Source organism: Takifugu flavidus, chromosome 10 (assembly GCF_003711565.1).
Source record: "Takifugu flavidus isolate HTHZ2018 chromosome 10, ASM371156v2, whole genome shotgun sequence".
Lineage (NCBI taxonomy): Eukaryota > Metazoa > Chordata > Actinopteri > Tetraodontiformes > Tetraodontidae > Takifugu > Takifugu flavidus.
The window spans coordinates 2,318,238-2,339,818 of NC_079529.1; the positions used below are offsets into that span (position 1 = coordinate 2,318,238).

Consider the following 21,581-nt stretch of genomic DNA (forward strand, 5'->3'; position numbering starts at 1 on the left):
CAGCTAACACATTAGCGTGACATGAGAATGACATTGCAGACTGTATCAATTGGTTAGATATGGACAAAAAGAAGTCATGAAAACCCTCAACTCGCATCAGCTAACAGAGTCATCGGGGTGAACACGCTATTTTCTGGTTGATCAACCAGTAGACTTGTTCAAAAACCAAGGAAGACACATAAAAGGTGCGTAAAATTGCACAGAACAATGATATGAAAACTACAGCCCGTGTATAAAAACCGACAGCAAACTGTATTTGTTCATATCATTGGAATAATAAATATTAAAATAAAACAAACTGTGGCTTGTGCCACAGCGGCTGTAGAGGTGTGTGTTTCGTATGGAAAGAGGAAAGGCTGTGATGACTGACAACCCCTCTGACGCAGCCAACTGGGTCAAAATAGCACAGGCAACGTAGTCAAGCTTCTGCTCACCTGCTGTCCCATTAGGGAAAAAGCGGGAATGTGAGAAGGATTTAAGTCAAGGGGTACACACACACGCACGCACGCGCTTACGCCTCTTATGCCTTACGCCTCATCTATCATAATTTAGGCTTTGTTGGGCAGGTTTGCGTATTGACATATGCTGCCATCTAGTGGCCACATGTTGAACTACAACAGTCAAGCACACAATATCTGCATAACATAACATTTATTAAACTTTTAGATTAACTTTAACTGCAAAAGCCTAATGGATATTGACGTTGTAATGTCTTACTCACTAAATTGAGTTCAGTAGTAAATACAAACATCTTTAAAAAAAAACAACTCCCCTCCATCTTTGTTGTGACGTGATGGCAACAAACGGCGGAGAAGTAACTTACCCAACATCATCCATGATACAGCCTGACCAACGATCGTCACACACGCACTCCCCTGAAGGGAAAAAACAAGCACAGTGCACATTTACATGTTGCCACTGCAGAAAATCGGCGTGAAGGATGAGTGTGTACCGTTGAGGATCCTCTTCTTGTCGGAGAAGATGCCGATGTTCTGCCCCAGAGACTGAGCCAAGGTTATGGCCATCTCATCTGTCTTCCCGTACTGATGGACAGACGGAGAGAGAGGCTGCGTAAAATCAAACTGAATCGGAGGGAAATCTTCCAAGAAACATTAAGCTAAAAATGCTAAAATCTGCACATGTCCACTGCAGACACACAGAAGGTTTTATATCTCTAGTGAGATTAAATAGAGATGTTCAGTTTACCTCATTGACCCCCCCTCCTTTAGTCAGGGAGCAGACCCCTCCCATGTAGGACGCTCCCCCCCAGCTGCTAAGAAAGCGGCTCCCTCTGGAGAGAAGAAATTGTTGTTAGTTTTTATAATTATTTAAACAAAGGCTTTTAAATGAACTGAAATTCCCCATATTCAATATTCAAACTCACGAGAAGAGATGCACAGAGTCACATCTCTCCTTGATGAAGTCCTTACGATACTTCATGAACTCCCTGAGGGTCACCATGGGGTCGTCATCAATATTGAATTTGTTGTCTGCTGACCACGTCTCCATGGCAACCAGCACAATGCGGGTATTGAGCTGCTCCTTGAAAATCTGCGGAATTGAACCTGATTTTACGACAATAATAACCATCCCTGACCTGATACAAAACCTCTGAAATTAAAACATGAATAGGAAAAACACTTTGATAAAGGTACAGCTTTTTTTTTTTCTTGTGCATTTTTTGTATTTGAATTTTACGTAGCCATCATTGCATACGTAAAAGCAATGAAAAGCAGAATGTGGGACATCCCTTAAAGTACCTTCTGGTGTGATTGTCTTACAGGACTGGACAGAAAGTTTGACCTTACTCTAACTTCTGCCTATCGGCTTACGGGTCGGACGACATAGCGGGTCAGGTTTTAGCGCCGCAGCGCAGGGACGCAACCACAAACATTAAAGCAGCGTTTTCACGTCTACCTCAGCACCGCTGGGACGCCACTGTCATTTGAATGACTGGTTAAAACTTTCACACTGGCAAGAAAATGCTTTAAATGCGAAGCTAAGTGAGAAATGTGGGCTCAGCTGTAATAGCTGGGAGTGCTTGTGGCCAGCATTCCAAGAAGAGGATCAATAGAGTTCTTACCATGTCAGCCATATTGACCACTGACTTAGCATAGTTATTTGTGTGCCCAACGGAAAGCCGATGCTTCTTGTACTGTAGAGAGGGAAGAAAGAGAGAGAAAGAGACAAAGAGAAAGAGTAAAAAACTTGTTAAAGAAGTCAGGGACCACAACTTCTTATTCACAGCCTAAATTAATTCATTATCATATACGAGTCCAATAGAAGAGACGACAACATCCTGTAAAAAGTGTGCAAAAAAGTAAAATTCAGGAAACAGTGAAAGGCAGTTATCTGGGTGGACATGAAGGGAACAGCTTACCATTAAATGATCATTGATCACCATTAACTCGATGTATTTGGTTTCATCCTCTACATTTCGTGGCACATGCGGAGCCTGAGAACAAAAAAAGTTGGGTTTTTTAGGGGGGAGGTTAAACACAATTTAATCCAAACTTGTGTCCTATCCTGCCACTGAAATGTAAAGTGGGAAAGTGGAAAATCAATATGGATGTGGAATCCTAAACCCGATCTGTCTTTTTGAAAATTGCACATAAAAATGATGTGACACTGGGAGTGAAGGAACAGACAGACGTAGACGTCTGACTCAGTCAGTTTAAAGACCCCCTCTGTGAAATCATACCTGTCTCTTTTTTCTTCTTTGAACCTTTGACCCTGGAAATGGAGGACTGGGAAAAGGTGGTTCTGGTACGTCAGCTGCAAGAAGGACAACCGGGCTACTGTGAATATGCAAACCTGACAGACCTAAAGTGATCAACACGAATGATCTTTCAGTCAATGGATCAAATGTAAAATCTTTTAAGATTCATTCACCATCTTACCATTTAGGAATTCATCGAAGGCATCACTTCCTGGTGATTTATAAACCATGTGAACTTGAACATCTCCCTAAATAACACAGGAAAAAACATTTAATTAATCCATGTATGATTATATTTAAAATACAACTAAAGTTTTGTTGTTTTTTTAAGTTATATATTTTTTTAAAATCGGCATTTTTGGCGGCCATTGTTGTGGAACTGCGCATGCGCAGACCGCCCGGCGGAAGCGTCGTGTCCACACATCCTGTTTACGATCTGATCGCCTCTGTGACAGAAGAAACTCTAGAGCGGTTTTGTTTCTACTGCGAGAAGAACCACCGCTGAAATGGTGCCCAGGCGGTCCTATCACAGCTGAACTGTTGAAATCTAAGGGTTTGTTTTTTTTTTAAAAAAAATCATGTATATTGCATAGTGCGGCTTCGCTTTGAGTAGGTAAACGGGAACAGGTTGCAGTTGGGCTAACGCTTTAGCTTCACTCTCGTCGTGATCGTCTCAGCCTATTAAAAAGTTTATATGCGAGTTATAATTAGACAATATCGTACTAATGTGTAGTTTTCTGTGTGTCTTGAGTAAGTGTTATCGCCTGATCATTCAAAAGTTATCGGATTTTTCTTTTATTTAGTTAGCGTTAGCCTGGCTAGCTAACATTACAAGCAAAGGATAAAGTGATGTAAGTCAGGAAAAGCAATGGTTTCACCTATGTATAGTCAAAATGTGCCATAGGGTGACCTCTTGGGCTAGTGCTTTAACTTTCTTTAAAAAAATAACTTTGTTTAGTACGGATCAGCAGTCACTCAAGAAGGCTTCAATCAATAACATTGATCTGAGATCATTTATTCCAAATAGAGGGGATAAGTGATCTATAAAAAAGAAGTGCCAGATAGAATGAATAAAATTAAGTCAAAGACAATGAGACAATGTTGTTTTATTTTTTGAGTTGATGGTTTTGTAAAGCCAGGATTTCTCACAGTTGTAAGTCGCTGCTACATTCATTTTATTAGAAGCCCGATGTCTAATTCAATTGCGTATTGTTTGTGTAGCCTTTGTAATGCACTGCTGCACAGACACTCTTGTTCTGCAAGCTCAGTCCCCAAGTCAGGCCCACTTTGTTTGCTAATGAAATGAGAGCATTGTTTCTCTGGGACAGCAGATATTGGGTCAGTTGTGGTATAATGAATTGAAAGGGGGGGGGGGTAGTTGGGTCACCCTGTGGCACAGTTGCAGGCTACTTAAATAGTAACGGGACCATTTCTTTAAATGTCAATCATTATCTGTTGTTAAAAAAAAATGAGTTCAGTGAAGGCAAAAGTATATACTTGGTTAACATTTCTCCTCGCTGCTTTTAGCTGCCTGATCTTATCGTTTGTCCCCGTTTCATACAGGTACTCTCCTCGTGGCCCCAGAAACTGTCGCCATCAACCATGTCGTGCCGTGACATACACGCCACCAATGCCTTTTCCTTCATCATTGCGTTATTATCTGTGGGGGGGATTGCCGTGGCAGCGTTGATCCCACAGTGGCGCATAACAACACTTGTTACCTTCAACCGTAATGCCAAGAATATCAGCGTGTATGACGGCCTGTGGGCCAAATGCGTGAAGCGGGACGACAATTCAGGCTGTTACTACTATGATACAGAGGTATGATGGTGACTGATCTGCTTCTCGCCCATGTCTGTGTCTCAAAGCGTCCTGATAGAAATTTCATTTGCTTATGTTTCCAGTGGTACTCAAAAGTGGACCAGCTGGATCTGCGGCTCCTGCAGTTCTGTCTGCCCACCACCCTGCTGCTCAGCTCCATCGCCTTGCTGCTGTGCATGTCAGGGATGTGTAAGACCTGTTGCTGCTCAGACAAGCCTGAACCAGACATCAAGACCACCAGATTCCTGGTCAATAGCGCCGGGTGTCATCTCGTGGCTGGCATGTTCTTTTTTCTGGGCGGAGCTATCGGTTTAGCGCCGTCAGTGTGGTTCCTGTTCCGCACGAAGGAAATGAACATCCGATATGACAACATTTTCTCTGATGGCTTTGCCGTGTATGTATCTATAGGTTGCTGCGGGGGGCTAATGCTAGCCGCGCTGTTGATGTTCATGTGGTACTGCATGTGTAAAAAGTTGCCTTCGCCTTTCTGGTTGCCTCTGCCTTCCATGCCTACCTCTTTGTCCACCCAGGCTCTCACCGCCAATGGGTACCCTCCCTCGCCAGTTTACGGGCCTCAGCCATTTCCCCCACAAGTGTTTCCTCCCGCTGTGATCGACGCCCAGCCGTACGTGCCCACGCAGGGCTACGTGCAAAGCGTAATAGCCCCAGCAGTCCCACAGGTGTACATGACTCAGATCTCCGCTCCTGACGGCTACGGTTCTGAGGTGGGGGGCCCTCAGGCCTACAGCTACGCCGCCTCTCAGAGTTACGCGCCCTCGCACCACTACGCCCCTTCTCAGGGCTACGCATCCAGCTACGCAGGCCACCGCCACTCGGCCCGCTCGCGAATGTCCGCCATAGAGATCGACATTCCAGTGCTGACACAGGAGCAGTGAGGGGACGGGAGGCTCACGTCAGCACGTTGAACGCCTCCAGTTGTGAAACCTCAATGTTCAATACCGACGATTAAAAATGAATCACGTGAGCGCTACTTACACTTTGCATTATAGCGACGGTATCAGGAATCCAGCCAGTCAGGGCTGGAAACGGCTGATCGTGAAGGTAATACAGTATATGAAGGATCTGATGTACTTTAAATGATGGTCACTAAAGCACGAATGTCCTTGGAAATGTGTAGAAACCATATCTGGACCATTATAAATTATGTTAAAAGCAGAGTAGGATTTTAGACCCAAGGACCAACCTGTTACCAGAGCAGCTAGACAGTTTGGACCTCTTCTGTTGGTGGTTCTGACCCGTGATTACTGCCTAACAATAGTTACAGTGCTGCGCTGTTACTGTGCCTGTGCCTGTGAAGAGCAGCTGTTATTTTTAATGCACTAATTATGTGGGTATTATGTCTGTTGCCTTTGTTAGTCTAAAGTATTTCTTAACATTTTTTAATGTAGTTATTTTTTTTATTGAGACAATAAGAAGTGACTTAATGCTGAATGCGATTGAAGTTCTGTTTGTCTGTATTCAGCGTCTGAGCTGGTTCGTCCTGTTGCTTTTTATACGTTTTGCATCGTGATCAAAAGTCTTTAAAAGATGTATTTGTACGCTGTCATGGTCACCGAGAACACTGGCTCTTTGAATTCACACTACTGTTCTTTAGTCTTATCAGCAATTTTCATATTTGAAGCTGTTTCCTCTACCACACTAACTAAACATTCCTATGCCAAACTGAGTCAAATGCGTCCAGAGTTTTGTTTTTTAAATATCATACCTGCATAATGGGTAACTATTATGGTCTATACATGCTGTCGTGTATTCGTCATAACTACCAAATCACCAGAAAGTGAATTAATCCCCTGTCTTCTATATTTCTGTCCTTTTCTTATCATCGTATTATCAAGCCGACTCCTACAATACACAGGCTCCAAAATCAAAGCAATCACAAGTGAAGCCTCTTTGATGTAACAAAGTCAGCAGCTGGTTCTAAAAAGGCTGAAATTGGACTCGATAAATGACGACGGTGCACATGGAATAACTGCGCACCGATATTAATTGGTGTAATAAACCATTATCTGGACCAGGAGTGTCTTTGTTGTTCCAGCTCATTTCTCCCAGCCAATCAGCAAACAGAACTCTGCAGGGAGGGAGCGGAGACGGAGAGCGAGGGTCTTTACGCAGATGGCTCTTGTATGTTCTGCTGAGCTACAAAGGTGGGGGCGGGGCCTGGGTTGCCAAGGGAGATGGTACCCCAGACGCAGACCCTGGCTCATGAATATAAAGATGGGAGGGGGGTTAACACGCGGTGCAGTCTGTAAATGAGCTGCTCCAGGTTAGTAACATGGCTGGAGGCGACAGGAAAGACCCCCTTCTTTAAAACCAACCAGCCTCATCTGTCACCGTAGCAGCCGCTGTTGGTTTAAAACAAAAAAAAAACAACTGGTACCCACTACAACCCCCCATCACAGCACTGATGTCACCCCACTAACACACCCCTTCACTCAGCCTTCGCTTCCCCACCCCCTCCTCTCCTCGTCTGGACGCAGCTTAGTTTGCCAGAGAGGAACTGAGGTGAACTGTCTGTGTCCTAAAACATCCGGAGGAAATTCAAACTGGGAAAAGTCGCCGTAGATCCAGTTTGATCCAGTTGAAATCACAATATATAGTGAGCATCCATTATGTTTAACGCAGTTCCCAGGTTTCACCACCCACAATACAGACGTAAAGCTGGAATATGTGGTACGGCTGTTGAACGTTGCCATGGCGACGTGACTCACCCTCATGTATAGACAAACACTGAGGTAGCTTGCGCGATGCCTTCACAGGTCTTTGCTGCTACCGCGAATCCTCTCTCTCTTCCTCAGCAGCAGCTCCAAAAACTCAGAGGGTTAAAACGTGTTGGAGGGACACACATGGCGTTGCGTCACACCGACTCATCCGCACGCACACACCCTCAGAAAGCGGGAGAATTATCAGCCACGTAGTGCCGGAGGACATGGTGTTCTCGGCCTGTGAACTTTTCAGTTCTCAGTTTTGATGTTGGGTTGATTTTTTTTTTTTTGGATTTCTCAGCTCTGTTCGCCAGGATAAAAGAGTTTAAGACCGAATCAGCTGCAGTAAAGCGACCGAAGCGGTCGGATCTGGTCGTCGAAGCCCTGCACAACTTTTCCTCGCCGCAGCATCAAAGGGGCAGATGGAATTACCATATGGCCGACAGTAGTCCTGCTGACTGTATCTGAACACACACACCCCCGCAGCGCAAATATATTTCAGTTGGATAGCAGCAGTGGGCAACACGAGGCGTAAGGTCTGTATGAACGGTGCCGGAGGTGGACAGTTTCTATGTGTCGATGCACAAGATGTGAATGAGCGCGAGCAGACCGACAACGATGTAGCCCCGCACCCCCTCACGCTGCGGAAGACTGTGGGAACAGACTCGATTTCCTCGCCGACGAGCCATCAAACCTTTTACTGTCATACCAGACAGCAAAAAAAGGGGGTGCACACGTGAAACGTTCCACGCACTGGAAAAAAAAGAGGAATTTACTTGATGATCCTTGATTTCAGGGCTGCACATGTGCCCCCAGAGGCATCGTTTTTTTAGGAGCAAGTAATGGATGCTGAGGACGAGTGCTGCAGCAGTATTCTGCATTGACCCCTCTCTCCCTCTGTCTCTCTCTCTGCTTAAATAATTAAATCTCAAAGAAAGAGGCAGAAGAGTGACAAAGAATGAAGGTGTAGAAGAAGAAGCCAAATGGGAAAACATGAAATTATGCAGAAAATCTTTTAAACCTTCATTGTTTTCTTAGTTCTTCTGCTCCTTCATCAGGTTCTGGGTAACATAGTCGCAGTTTTGGACGCAGGATTTAGTCTCTCACCTCCACGAGTGTGAAGTTGTGCGTGTCGGATTAACGCATAGGCTTCCACTCTTTATTCCCTCTACACCAACTCACACTTTGTCTGGTTTAATTAGACCACAGATCTCACACACACACTCCATTTCATCCCTTTGTCCTCTCATTCGTGACGTCTTTAGATGATCTCAGATCTGCTCTCCAGTCGGCATAATGTCTTTAATTGTTATCACCTAATTGGCTGCCGGCTCTTCTACTTTGTAATCCAGAAAATCTCTGTCCTGAGACGCGTGCACTAAGGCTACATTAAAAGAAAGGTGGCGGTGCCTGCGGCGTGATCTGTAACCGACTCTGTCCTGAGAGGAAGAAGCAGCCACACCTCAGCCTGGACGCCTGGTATCATTACTGCCTGGTTAAAACACTTGCTTCCAACTCGGATTCATTTGTTAACTAGTTTCCCAGTTAATATATGTATTTAGAACACTTACGTGACCGTTGCCCTGTCCTCCAGGTTCAATCGTGTAAGTGTGGTTTCCATCGAAAAACATCCCACTGAAGAAGAGAAGCAGGGAGGAGAAGGAGGAATAAAACACATCAGCACAGTTTGACTCTAGAACTGATGACATCACCGGGACTTTCACTCCACCGGCCCCTAAAATGTCTACGTTCCATTAATTCATGTATGACGGCGAGGCTGCGGGACCCAGACGGCCGAATCTCCTCCGTCAGCTCGCTGAAGGTCTCACCTACGCGATCGCAGCTTAATTCACTTTGCTGGAAGCTTTTAGGGAATTGGTCGGGTCAGATGTGTGAGGTGAGGAAGGTGAGCACCGCCTGCAACTATGTGTGGGTGCGAGTCACCTGGAGACAGGGCGCGGGGGTGGGGGGGCGGGGGGTGACCTTGGCTCAACAGAGGGGAAATGTTCTTATCTAATGTCTGACCTCCCTGACACCCACCAATATGACCAATATAGGTGACCTATAGCGGAGGTCTCTCTCTCTCTCACACACACACATACACACACGCACGCACGCACACTCAGTGTATTTGTTAGCAGTAAAAATAAATGTGGTCTGTTTCATTTGTAAAGTCTGAAGGAGACACATGATTCTGAGGCAGTAGTGGCTCAGTCTGACTGGAAGGGTCAAGGTTCAGGTCCCAGTTGTGGGCCAAATATTGGAAAGTGGGCTGCTAGCAGGAGCAGGATGGGGACATTTTTCAGAGCACTGCCAAGGTGCCCTTGAGCAAACGTTAAATCCTTGTATGGCCTCAGAGCGCCTGTGAAGGATCAGTGAGCCCAAAACCCTTTACTGGAATGACTGAGTGTGAAACTGGGTTAAAGCTGCACAGACAACAGCAGCTCCTGTCGTTTCACTCTGTAGAGCCAAAGAGTTCCTTCCTGTCTGACGCTTCATTTCCTGATCATGTGGGAAGCCACTGCTGAAGGCAGACTCTGCACATACGTAATGGCCGGCCTAGTTTTATGGAAGCATCCCGCAGCACATGTCTGGCTGGCCGCCCTCTGTTGCTCGTCCTCTCCTCGTATTTAAGAGGAGGAGCGACGACGTGGAGACGTCTGAGCGGAGTCTGCCTGAGCAGCCGATAACCTGCTGTTCAAAATGCTGAGACGGGAAAGGGCCGGCTAAAATTAATTACACTGACCTAATAGATAAATGGGTCTAAAACACCAACACACACACACACACACATATTCATATATATATATTTATTTTTATACTTACTGCAGTCCGTGGCAGGTGGACAAAGCTGCGAAGGAGTGAAGGATGTCCCTGACTTTACCCTGGTAGTAGCAGTGCTCTCCTCCCTGTGGGAAACACACACACACACCAGATCAGAGTCAGATCAGGCTCTGTGCTTTACCCATTCACCTTCCACCATCTGTGTGTTAACCATTTTGTAATCTAGCTTCTCCACCCACGATGGGAAACCACTGCATCAGTCCGTGTTTATTCTCCATCAAGTCCTGCCCCCATCTTTACCTTCTCTCTTCGTCCATTTAGCGTATATGTGTGTTACTTCCCCTCTCTACAGGCTCCCACACGTTGATTTTCCTATATGTGTATTACGTCTAAGTGCTCTGCAGGCCATCATTCTGGCTGCTTAACAGCCATTAGGCAGGAAGCCGGCCTCCCCCAGGAAAACTCGGCTTTTATCAGAGTCAATTTTTGCTGTGCAGTCTGATGCCGCACACAAACACCGCTCCATCCGCTCCCACTTTCAGCTCTCTCAGGCCGCTTCATTCCATTACACACCTATATTTGAGCGGGTTTTTTTTGTTGTCTGCGCGGCTTTGCTGGTGATCGTGGTGAAGGAAACAATCTCATCTCGTGTTTGGATTCATGCCGGCTCAAGTTGCCCCAAACTGAACCATTTTTGTGTTTTTGCTTACGTCCCTTCTAGGCGGATGTTCCTCACAATTTTCTGGAGCGCGGTAACTTAAAATAACCCCCGGTTTTAAGGATACCACATTCAGGATGTGGTAAAGCACTATGTGGAGGCATCTAATAGCCAACTGTTGGAAAAGTGGACAAAAAATGCCTGTATTATACAGCCCCGTGTATTCTCTGTGCAGATAACCTCGTCCTGTTTGCATCTGCACAGAGAACAGAACCTATCTGACACCATCAGGATGCCCAGAAATGCAACCCAGCCACATTAGAAGCATTTAGTATTGATTATATTCCACCCTTCATCAGAAAAGGACACAGAAAAGGAGGTGAAGCATCAGGAAACTCCTCAGTTGCTATATTTACTGTTCTGTAATGTTGCCATTCGGCTTCTCCGAGATCTCGATGCTCGCAAAAACATTGTGTATTGTGTTTATCATGCTGCAGCAGTGAAGGTGTGCACGTTTAAAACGAAACAGAGCGACGGCTGAAGAGAGAAAGGCGGAGAGTGAGTGAGCGAGTCTGAAAGGAGACAGAGAGAGCTATTTATAAGCGGTGCTGCTCTACTATCCCAGCATCTCTGCTTCCCCTGTCGCCCTGAAACCTTCTGCTCCACTTCTCATCAAAGCAAGAAACCCCTTAAAACACACACTCGGGGTACATCCTGTGTGTGTGGGTGTGTTAGTCCAGTGTGTGACCTCCTGGTTCAGTGTGTGACCTCTTTAGCCCTGTATTAGTTTAGGAATTAGGGAACTATAGACATGAGAAGTGAAAGTGGTGATTAAAATAGAACCCTTTGAATGTTTAAAGACATAAATAATGGGGAGTCTTGTGATGCAAAGCATTTTAAAAATGTTTTTAAAAAAAGTTGCATTGTGCAATTTAATAGTTTTTTGAATATCCAGTTGTGGCTAAAATATTAGAACACCAGGCAAAATGTGAGCATATTGTTTTGGCCTCTACTACAGGATTGTCTTTCATAATCTCATGAAACATGCAGATGGCTGCTCTGAGCACAAATATCAGATGACGTGAGCCCTTCAACACTAATGTTCCCCTCTGTCTTCCTCAACTCAAGCGAAGGATCCCAACATCAATATCCACTTTATTTTCACAACTCGCCCTGTATTCGGGGTCGAGGTCTGGGGAAGCCGGTCCATCATTTTCACTGTTTCAGCAGATTCCGCCCCGTATTTAGAATAATGTCTGACCAGTTCAACAAAAAATATCCAAAACCTCTTAAATATACAGAGTTATCATTTTTGCCAGCACTGTAGCTGTGGCAATTTTTACCTCAGTTAGCAGTGAAGCTAACTGAGCTATTGTGGACACAAGGACAAAACAAGAGTGCTTCCTGTAATCTTGTAGCCTTATCTGACCCTGTGTTGTGCACTGGCTGAACTCCTGCCATATTTGAAGTGTGTCCTCATAGCTTATGCAAAACGTGAACAGATGTGCTCCTGAAGCCATGTTGCAGCTGGGAGTTTGACCTCTGCCAACAGGGTGACAAACAGACGTGTCTCATATTAACCTTCCTAACAGCAGCCATTAATGAGCACATGAGCTGCACTCACTCACTCACACACGCACACACACACACACAGAACCAGATCATGAAGAGCTCTAGATCATAGGACCTCTTCACTAAAAACACTGATAAACAGGCTGGGAATCATTCGAGTTTGTGTTTGCAAATATTGATTTATACATCTGGGTGGTGGAGGGGGTTGGGGGGGGGGTAATCTAGGGGCACTTCAGTTAATTTGGAGGTAAGTTTGTGACTCTTGCCAGCCTCCAAAGTGAAGATCTTCTGGTCTCTTAAGCAGCTAATTGCTAGCGTCATTAATGTTCACATTTGATCTTTTTCGCTGCAAGAGATCCACCAGCATCAGTGTTTAACCATGTTGGAATTCAGCAGGACTGAATATGTGAGTGAGCGAGAGGTGAGACCGTTTACTGGCTCTTACGTTGGTGACGACAGGCTTCCCTTTTTCCGACAGATGCCTCTCCACGTACGCCGAAGACAGCAGATCACTGGAAGCAGAGAGGAGAGTAAAGAGGCTGTTAACGTTGGCAAAAAGTTGTGTTCCCCTCCTCCCCCCTCATTCAAGCGTCAATCACTCGCTGCGTGCGGTGGGTTCCAGCCTTTATACTGCAGAGCTTCAGAGCATTAGAGCGGCTAATTATGACCAGCACTCGGTGGACGAGGCTATTTCCAGCACGCAAACACAATTACACACATCCCGCCCCCGAAGAAACGAACATGTGTTTGTCTATCTAAAGAACAAAGGAGTGCAAAAGGGTCGCACGCAGGCGGAACCGGGAGGGAGGGAGGGAGGAACAAATGAAGAACACATGAAAGACTCCTGGGGATGGAATGATGGGAAATCAGGCTGCTCTGCCTTCTCAGCAGGCCGGGACAAATAATCTTACAGGAGATCCACACTGCAGGCGGAGATCTACAACCAGCAACAGACGCAGCGCGTGAACGGAGCTGCATAAACACGCATGAACATCAATCCTCTTTAGTCGTGATGCGAAAAAAGACGCAGGTGACCCCGAGTTATCGAAAACCCCGATATCAACGTGCACGTTTAGAGGAGACGAGCTGCCTGACGAGCAGGGGACAGTGGGGTGAAGTGGGTAAAGGGTGAAAAGAGCCATTAAAGGGGCAGAGATAAAGGACAGGAGATATCCCAGCATGCACCGAGGCCTCGACGGCAACATCTGTGAGAAACAATGTGCAACCTTGACGACGCACGTCGGCACAAGCGCAGTGAATTTCTGCGCTAATGTAAAGGTTGCGCGTAGTTGACATTCAAAGACGAATCCTCAAGACTCAATAACAAAAACAAAATAAAAAGAGGCAGCTGTCAAAATATTCACACACTCTGATGATGAAGATGTTTGCACCCTGGGTTACAGTCACACAGCCTCTGTTCTTCTGGGATGTGTGTTTAAGATTCAGAGCCTGTGATCTTTATCCAGCGCCACGCTGAGCGTACAGACAGGGGGTGGGGGGGGCGGGGGGGCAGCACAGAGCATACTGAGGTGGTGAGGAAAGCATGCGGGGCTCTAATGGAGGCCACTGATAACAGATTTCAGCTTTAATTGTTGGGGGATTTAAATAATTTATCTGACAGACAAAGACGCAAACTCTCCCCCGCGCCGACATCAAGGCACAGCCCCCCCCATCCCCCCCTGGTATGACTTCACAGTTTATGCATAAATGCAAATCTGCAGCCAAAGTTTGGTAACTTTGTTCTGTTAATAAATGTATTATTTTAGCATGTGGACAGTGCCTGGAGATATTGGAGCGCATGTTAAATCTGTGCATCCAGGCTGCATCTGGCAGCTCATAGACGTCCACAGGAACCAGCGGTGCGCCTGAAACCGCGGCTACGTGTGCAACGCCTCCGCGTCTGACTCATTTTACCTTCACGACTGTCTCTTGCTCTCCCTTCCACAGCACAATGCTTCACCACACTCATCCTCCGCTCTGCCAGCATCTGTTCAGAGCTGCGTCCAGCTGCCCATCGGGCCCCGAGCAGGTCTCACCACAGATGCTTAGCATCTTTATTACGCCGTCTCAGGCCCCCTCTGCTTTCTCAGACCATGGGCTGTTGCTCCAACTGCACTAAACCGGGGAAAACATTTGCTTTGGAAAAGCTTTTTTTGTAAGTTGTTAAGAAGGGGAAGAATAGATAAAGTCTCTGCGGTGGGAGGAAAAGCAGCCAGCTAGCCCCAGGCTATCAATTAATCTTCATCTGTCCTTAAAGTTGTTTAGGTTTTGGTTTTTTTGAAATGTTGCATAAGAAGGCATCTGCTATTGCAACACGGGTCGATTTCCCAACTTGCAGACACACAGAAACATAACCCGAAGAGTCTGAAATGTCCTGAAAGCAAAAGCTGTGGCCCTGGGATGAAAAGCAGCAAAGAAAGCAGATTGGCAGGACCAGAGCGTGTGTGTGTGTGTGTGTGTGCTGGCAGAGTAGTCCATGATTGGCTTTCAAGACAAACCTAGCTGTGTTTAGAGATTTATGCCAAAATACACACAAAAAGGCTCATGTAGGGGAAAATAAAATGGGCAAACAAGTAGCGCAGCATCAAATTTGTGCATCATATTTGTGGTTTTTGGTGCCACTTTTTCCTTTAAACGTCTGCTGATACACAAAGGAGAGATTGTGTGCTGTGTCGGGCATCTGCAATAAGAATGGGGTCAGGCTGGAAAAAAGGGGAGATGGAAAAAATAAAGACGGGGGAAGAGGAGGAGGGGCTGGAGATGAAAAGGTGAGTATGAGAACTAAAGATGTGAAAGGAAGCGGAGGGATAAGCGGGGGTGGAGGATGCTCTTTGGGAAGTGTTACAGCTGCTTTCACCTGCACCACCACCCCCTCCTTTCTCCACCGCCCACCCTCCCACTGAGGCCTCATTAAAGGTCTCCAGGCTATAATTCATCGGCTCTCCAATCACTTATCGGGGACGCAGTTCTACCGGCGCTCTCGCTGGGACCCCCCCGTCTTATTGCACGGGGAGCGCTGGTGCATGCACAGCAGCACTGATGATGAGGAAGAGCGGGTTCGCCATCCACAGTCTTCATCGTGCATTTGGGTCCAGGCACGAAACGTGCTGAATTATGCAGCTGCCGAGGACGGTGCGTGCACTCCGGAGACAACACGTGGATACCGAATGATCTCCATCCCGAGACTGGACACACTCGGGGCCCAGCACGCATCGCTTTCCCTCCGTTCTTTTGATCATATAGGAGGAAGAGGAGTAATTCCTGAGAAACAGCAGCATTTAGATGGCGTGAGAGGCTTTGTCTTGTCTCCTCTCATACATTTTACTGAATCCGGGCGAGGACATGGAGGACGGAGAGACGGGACGTCCAAGAATGTGATGACGCACTTGCAGAGGCGTCGGCGTTAGCACCGAGTCTCGATCTTGACCAGGTTTCCCTTCTGACCGACTCCCCTTGTTGATGTCCCGTCCAACAAACGCATATCTGACCACACCTGAACTTGTTCTAAAGCTTTGGCATCAGTTTAAATGTGGTGTTTTATGGTCCCGTTAGCTTGTTTTTCCTTTTATTTGCTAAAACGCGCTCGTGGAACAGCCCCGCACACATGTAGGAAATGTCCTGCACAAAGACACATGCAGCAATGTTCGCTTGGACGTTTTTATAAGTGCGTCCTATGGACCAACAAACGCTGCAGACGGGCCTGGAAACTGAGCCACCGAGCAAACACTCTGTTATATAACGTTTGTGAGTAGTGTATTTACACACAGACATCCAAACACAAAAACAACGTCCATGGGGAGAGCTGCTCCGGAGTGTGCGATGAGATGATGCACAGATGGAAAAGAGGAGGGAAACACACACACACACACTCTTCTGTCCCATCTCCAGCACAATCTCAGCCCACACACCTAAACTCAAGGGTGGATGAAGGACAACAACACATCTCCCTCTATGTCTTCTTCATAATTATCCATTTCTTTCTTCAGTGTCTCACAGTTGCTACACAACTCACTCAAACACAGCCCCCCACACACAAACACACACGCACTCACACACACAGTCACACATATTTTTTTCCTCATTAAATCAGCAGTAAATGAGGCCTCTGGGATAAACGTAGCTGGTGGACAGAAGAAGAAGAGCAGCTTAGCTTGTCGTGAAGTGAGCAAAGCATGGGAGACAACCTGCCTTTAAAAGGGCTGCAGGAGAGATTTTAATCATATATGTATTTATGGCACATGCAAACACACGTGAGCGTGCCCTGATGAGAGCACTGACAGTCCAGAGCAACCGAACACCTTCACAGGGATCAGCTGACCAATGACGCTCAAAGTCAAGATGGACGTGTTAGTCTCAAGTCCTTCAGAGGGAATTTATGCACCCACAAGTGGACCACACATTGCTGATAAAATCGCTGTTAGAAGCAGCTTTTCCTTCCTCAAGAAACACGCAGACCATTTGCAGAATATGACCGCTATGATTGATATAACACGCACAGTCAAAATTAAATATGCTGCAGGATGGGACAGATCTGGTGAGTGTGGAGGTATCTCCCAGGTATCACTGCAGCCACCACGTCATGATATTCTCCTAGTTAACTCTCAGAGAGATATTTGTCAGAAGGAGTGAATATTTTACAAACGCAGCAACCAAAGATGATCCAACGGGACTAAAATAGACCAAAAGGTTCTTCGGGTTAGCATGATGGCTAAATAGCGCACAAATACAATGCAATGCAGCGCAATCTAATAAAAGTAGGCAGTGTTATCATGCTTCCACAACAGATCTGAGGTCACAATATATGACGCCATCATTAACCAACGTACCCTGACAAGATCCATCAGTGTTCCTGAGCAATTAGCATGTTTCTTCTTTTTTTTTCCTCCAACTTGTTCTTCTTAACGAGCAAGCCGTGATTCATTCCTCCGTCCAATCATATTATTTTCAAATCGTATTTGTAATTAAAAAACGATTTGCAAGTGCCGCCTGCATCTGAGGCCCAATGACAGGACGAAGATTGATGAGTGCTGGTATGCACATACATTCATTCATTCATTCATTCATTTGCACACATTCATCAAATTAGTGGAGTGTGGGGTGTTTAGTTAACTTCTTGTCCAAATATTCCATTAAGGAGACCCCATATTTACAGCAGTGCTCCATCAGTTCAACCCCCTCCAGAGAAACACTAATCCCTGTGACACATGCGGACTCTCCTTAAAAAGATGAATAATGTGATTAGTGTTGTCTGCAGAGCACAGACGGCCGGCGGCAGCTGTGCTGCTCATACGTGTTCGGCTCACTTTCGTTTTTGAGGCACCACCTTGTTTACCGGGGCGCCGCTCAGCAACTTTCCCCCGGTTGTCGCGTGTTTGCGTGGCCTCATCTTGAAAAAAGTCCTGCATGAATATTCCTCTTTAATCTTACAGCACCATCTATTATTCAGGGAGAGCAGGTGGGAGGGGTGGAGGGGGTGTGGCTGAATGGGAAGAGGGTGTGGAGGGAGGGGGTGAAAATGTGTGTGTGTGTGTGTGTGTACTGGGGTTGAGGATGATTAAAGAGTGAGGCAACCCCCCATCACTCACACATTTTCGGCCGACTCCTAATCTGGTGAATGGGGAAGTGTGGCTGTGCTGAGGCAGCGGAGGAGGAAGATGAAGACAAAGCCCCCCCCCTCCTCCCCGTGACCCTCCAGCTCCCCCCTCCTCACATTTTGAGTGAGACGGACAGCTCCCGTCACCACGGCGTGTTGTTAATGACAGACGTAACCAGTCCGGGACGCGTATTAACGGACGCTTAAAGGAACAGCTTGAACATTTTATCAGTCAGTCTGAGTGATGTACACAAAAAAAACCCACATTTGACTTTTTCCTTGACATGAATTATTAATGCGCAGTCATCGTGGAGAGCGATTGGTCATTGTCAGACCACTCCAGGCTCGTCAGATCCACCGGAGCGGCGCCGTCTCATTTCATCGGCCCACATAAGTACTGGGCGACAATTTGTGACCCCTTTTGTACAACAGTAACCACGTTTGTGATAGGCCAGGCTGTCCCATAGCTATAGACAGCAAGGTGGGGGGGGGACAGGACAAACAGACGCTAACGAGACCACAGAGGATGGAAGATGAACGTGCACCACGAGAGGAGACACGTCTGAAGAGATGAAAATGTGTGTTTACTCTACACTACACTCGGTTTATTCAGGCTGGTAGGAGATGACCGCGTAAACAAAATCAGGCGAGCGTGTGAGAGGAGACTGGGTGGGGGGGGCACCAGGAGATCACACTGTGTGCCAGCGTGCCTCCGTTTTAAAACGCTTTTACCCAGGTTACTGTTTGGACTGTTTCTAATGAGAGGCTTAAACAGTTCCGTCCTCTCTGGGACTAGTCTCTCATTGTCATTCACCACTGCACTTCGGGCTAATTCAGTCGCTGTAAAAAGGGTTTGCTTTCCTTTCGCTCCTGATTCTGACAAGTGTTTGGATGCACGTTCAGAGTGGAAACATCATAAAGCAGATTTTACTCGTAGTAGCTCCTAGCAGGGGAGCTACTGGATTAGGATATGAGCTAGCAGGAAGAGCAGAGGTTACTTTGCATAGTGATGCTGTGGTCAATATGTGTCTGACAGGCCGGCGCTCGGGCCTTTACTGTAAATCACTTCCTCTTATGATGCGTTTCTACATAACACACACTCGCTATCCTTGAGCAAACGTCCAGACGCACACAGACACACATCCCTCCTCCATTTAGCCAACACACCTCCATTAAAAATTAACATCCAGCTAGCAGATTCCCCCAAAACAACCTCTAAAGAACGCTAAGCCGGGCTAGATTATTGCTCGTGTCCAGCGGGTGTGAGACAATGGCATTCGGATAAACCAAGCATGGATGAGTTTCAGAGCATTTTAGCATCATTAGCCTGTAGCTCTGTCAGTTTACACTGACACAAGGTCAGTTTCCGTTACGCAATCCTGGTTAAGGTAATACTCACTGATTTAAATCCACATCCAAGATGAATTTTCTGCCGAAAGCATCAATCTGGAAGCTTGCATGAGCCAGATGGTTTGCCTAGAAAAATGAAAGCAGAGGACAAATTGTTCTTATTATCACAAGCACGCAGCCGGTATTACAATAACAGATGTTTGTGTATGAATTTAGAATGCTGTTTAAGACCAATCCCACCATCAGCAACACGCACACATTCAGAGCCATTTCCTGACCCATTCGGTGTTTTTAAAACATCCCTGGGCACATCTGGCAGTGAGAGGTGTGATGGTGGGGGGGGGCGGGTTCATCGAGAATCTCCACAATCATTCCGGTGGAGGTCCAGGGAAGCCCCCCGAGCTGAGGTGAAACACAGCCGACCCTCCCCCAGGCTCAGCTGCCAGTACATATTGGACAATACCTAACAATGAGGTGCGGGGGGGGGGAGGGGGGTGCTTTTTTTGTCATTTCCGTTTGAGGAGAACATCCCCCCCAACCCGCTCACCCAAGACCGACCTCAGCCCAGCAGGTCCCAAATGTATTGATGGTGGGAGTGTCCCTGAGTGCATCAATGCATATATGAGTGAATTAAAGGGTGTGTGTGTGTGTGTGTGAGTGTGTGTGTGTGTGTGTGTGTGTGCAGCCACACAAAGGGCAGCCTCCTTCCACGGCACGCGTGTGATGAAATCCAATCTGGCAGACCAATCCAAACCCACGATGGGTGGGGGTGCCAGTAACCATGCCCACTGAGCGCCAACCCCAGCGTGACTCCGCCTGACTGGTATTCACAGGCCACTTGTTCTGGCATTGATTTCTGATTTAAAGCCAGTCAGATTTTCCACTCCGCCGTTGGAGGACTACAGTAAGTGCCATCAATCCGCTCCTCCTGCGGAGACGCCGGCCGGGTCCGAGACTCAAAATAGGCAGATCTATGAATAACTCCGATTTCCAGAATCGTCCGACAGATGTGTTTTTAGGCTGTTGATCTAAAAACAGCAAACGTCTGATCAAACTGTGTCGTCCCAGTTAATTGTAAAAAAAAAAATAAAAAATAGTCACAATTCTCTGGGGTGTTAGAGACTCGGAACATCAAATCAAATCCAAGTCAAAGGAACCATTTTCACCTGAGCTTAATAGCTGATAATGACTTCAGTGACTTGAAGACCACCTGACTCCATCTATTGTTCATAAATGTGACAGTGTGGAAGCTAAACACGTCATGAGGGAAAATACATTTAAATAACCCCAAACCGGGAAGGATTAGGCTTGATTTGTCTTTCATTTCAGTCATTTGTCTCATAAATATGCATAAAAAGTAAAAATATTCTGTTGCTCTGCAGAAATCTGATTTCAAAATCACATCATGACATGTGGGTCTATCAATTAGCACGTCATTTCTCTAAGCTTCTTCCAACGGTGGGTCCCTATGTGGCGTGAAAGAGACAAAGGGTTAGCACCTCCCTGCACGCCACCATCTGGAGCCCGCCCCTCTCTGACAGCCCTGAATCGGCCAGCCGCGCAAATCAAAATAAAAGAAAAAACACGCAACGGGTTTGAACTTCTGATCGACTCTTCTCTTGAAATCAACACAGCAGAAACGCTGCCTCAGTGAGCCTGTGAACACAGTTAACAGCGATAGGGGTGATCAACGAGCTGGAAATGTCAGACAGTCACTGATCTAAGGTCAGTAAGAGAGTAAAGAGACTTAAGGCTGGAATTACCAGAGATTTACCAGCCGGTAAGTTAGTTCAGTGAGCTACAGTAACTGCCTTTAGCTTTAGCTGGTGTTAGCAGCAGGGCCGGTCGGCCTGCTGAATCACTGATCTGCCTCCACCGGAGCCAAAGACTCTGCAGCCTGAACACAGTTGCAAATCAATCTAATTGAAAGATTGATTGAAAAAGCATTTTTAGGAAGTAGCCAGTTTTTAGCATGTTCATCTCCCATTACACACAGGGGCTCTTGGACTGCTGCCTCTAGAGGTGATACGAGGTATAACAGCAAACCCAGGAAGATGTTTCTTTGCTTGATTTAAATATCTGTGTGCATCTTTGGCGCAATATCAGCACCATTGCTTGGAAAAAATGTTGAAACCTTTAAACGCAACATTTCTGTACCTGATGATGACTTTTCTTTTACAATTCTGGTGACTTTAAGAATTATAAAAGCCATATTTTATGTGCTAAAGTCGGGTGACATCAGTCAAGTCCTCCCACATTTCCAATCAGAATAAATGCATTTCATGGAACATGAGCTGGTGAAACAGCTGTCAGGGCAGTAAGGCTGCCATGCTGGCAAGATCTAACTTATAATATGACTTA

General features: G+C 46.3%; 2 protein-coding genes across 4 annotated transcripts in view; one reads left to right on the plus strand and one right to left on the minus strand.

Moving 5' to 3' along the window:
• Nucleotides 1-21,581, minus strand: part of adam22 (ADAM metallopeptidase domain 22) — a 32,213-nt gene that overhangs the window by 9,545 nt on the left and 1,087 nt on the right. For 2 of the 3 annotated variants that reach the window (XM_057044285.1, XM_057044287.1), the window contains exons 3-14: nt 19,270-19,346; nt 12,723-12,789; nt 10,090-10,172; nt 8,835-8,898; nt 2,901-2,967; nt 2,702-2,823; nt 2,381-2,455; nt 2,084-2,155; nt 1,385-1,551; nt 1,207-1,291; nt 953-1,043; nt 824-875 (exon numbers count right to left, since the gene is read on the minus strand). In XM_057044285.1, the coding sequence (XP_056900265.1) occupies nt 824-875; nt 953-1,043; nt 1,207-1,291; nt 1,385-1,551; nt 2,084-2,155; nt 2,381-2,455; nt 2,702-2,823; nt 2,901-2,967; nt 8,835-8,898; nt 10,090-10,172; nt 12,723-12,789; nt 19,270-19,346 (1,022 nt within the window). The remainder of the gene's footprint in view (nt 1-823; nt 876-952; nt 1,044-1,206; nt 1,292-1,384; nt 1,552-2,083; nt 2,156-2,380; nt 2,456-2,701; nt 2,824-2,900; nt 2,968-8,834; nt 8,899-10,089; nt 10,173-12,722; nt 12,790-19,269; nt 19,347-21,581) is intronic. The other variant, XM_057044286.1, reaches the window with a different exon arrangement.
• Nucleotides 3,127-6,227, plus strand: cldn12 (claudin 12). The gene is made up of 3 exons (XM_057044291.1): nt 3,127-3,272; nt 4,283-4,540; nt 4,624-6,227. The coding sequence occupies exons 2-3, from the start codon at nt 4,322-4,324 to the stop codon at nt 5,434-5,436; spliced, it is 1,032 nt and encodes a 343-aa protein (XP_056900271.1). The 5' UTR covers nt 3,127-3,272; nt 4,283-4,321; the 3' UTR covers nt 5,437-6,227.

Coding starts and splice junctions, on each gene's coding strand:
- cldn12 (XM_057044291.1), top strand. CDS start 4,322: ATGTCGTGCCGTGACATACACGCCACCAATGCCTTTTCCTTCATCATT. Junction 4,541..4,623: donor GTTACTACTATGATACAGAG/GTATGATGGTGA, acceptor TTATGTTTCCAG/TGGTACTCAAAAGTGGACCA.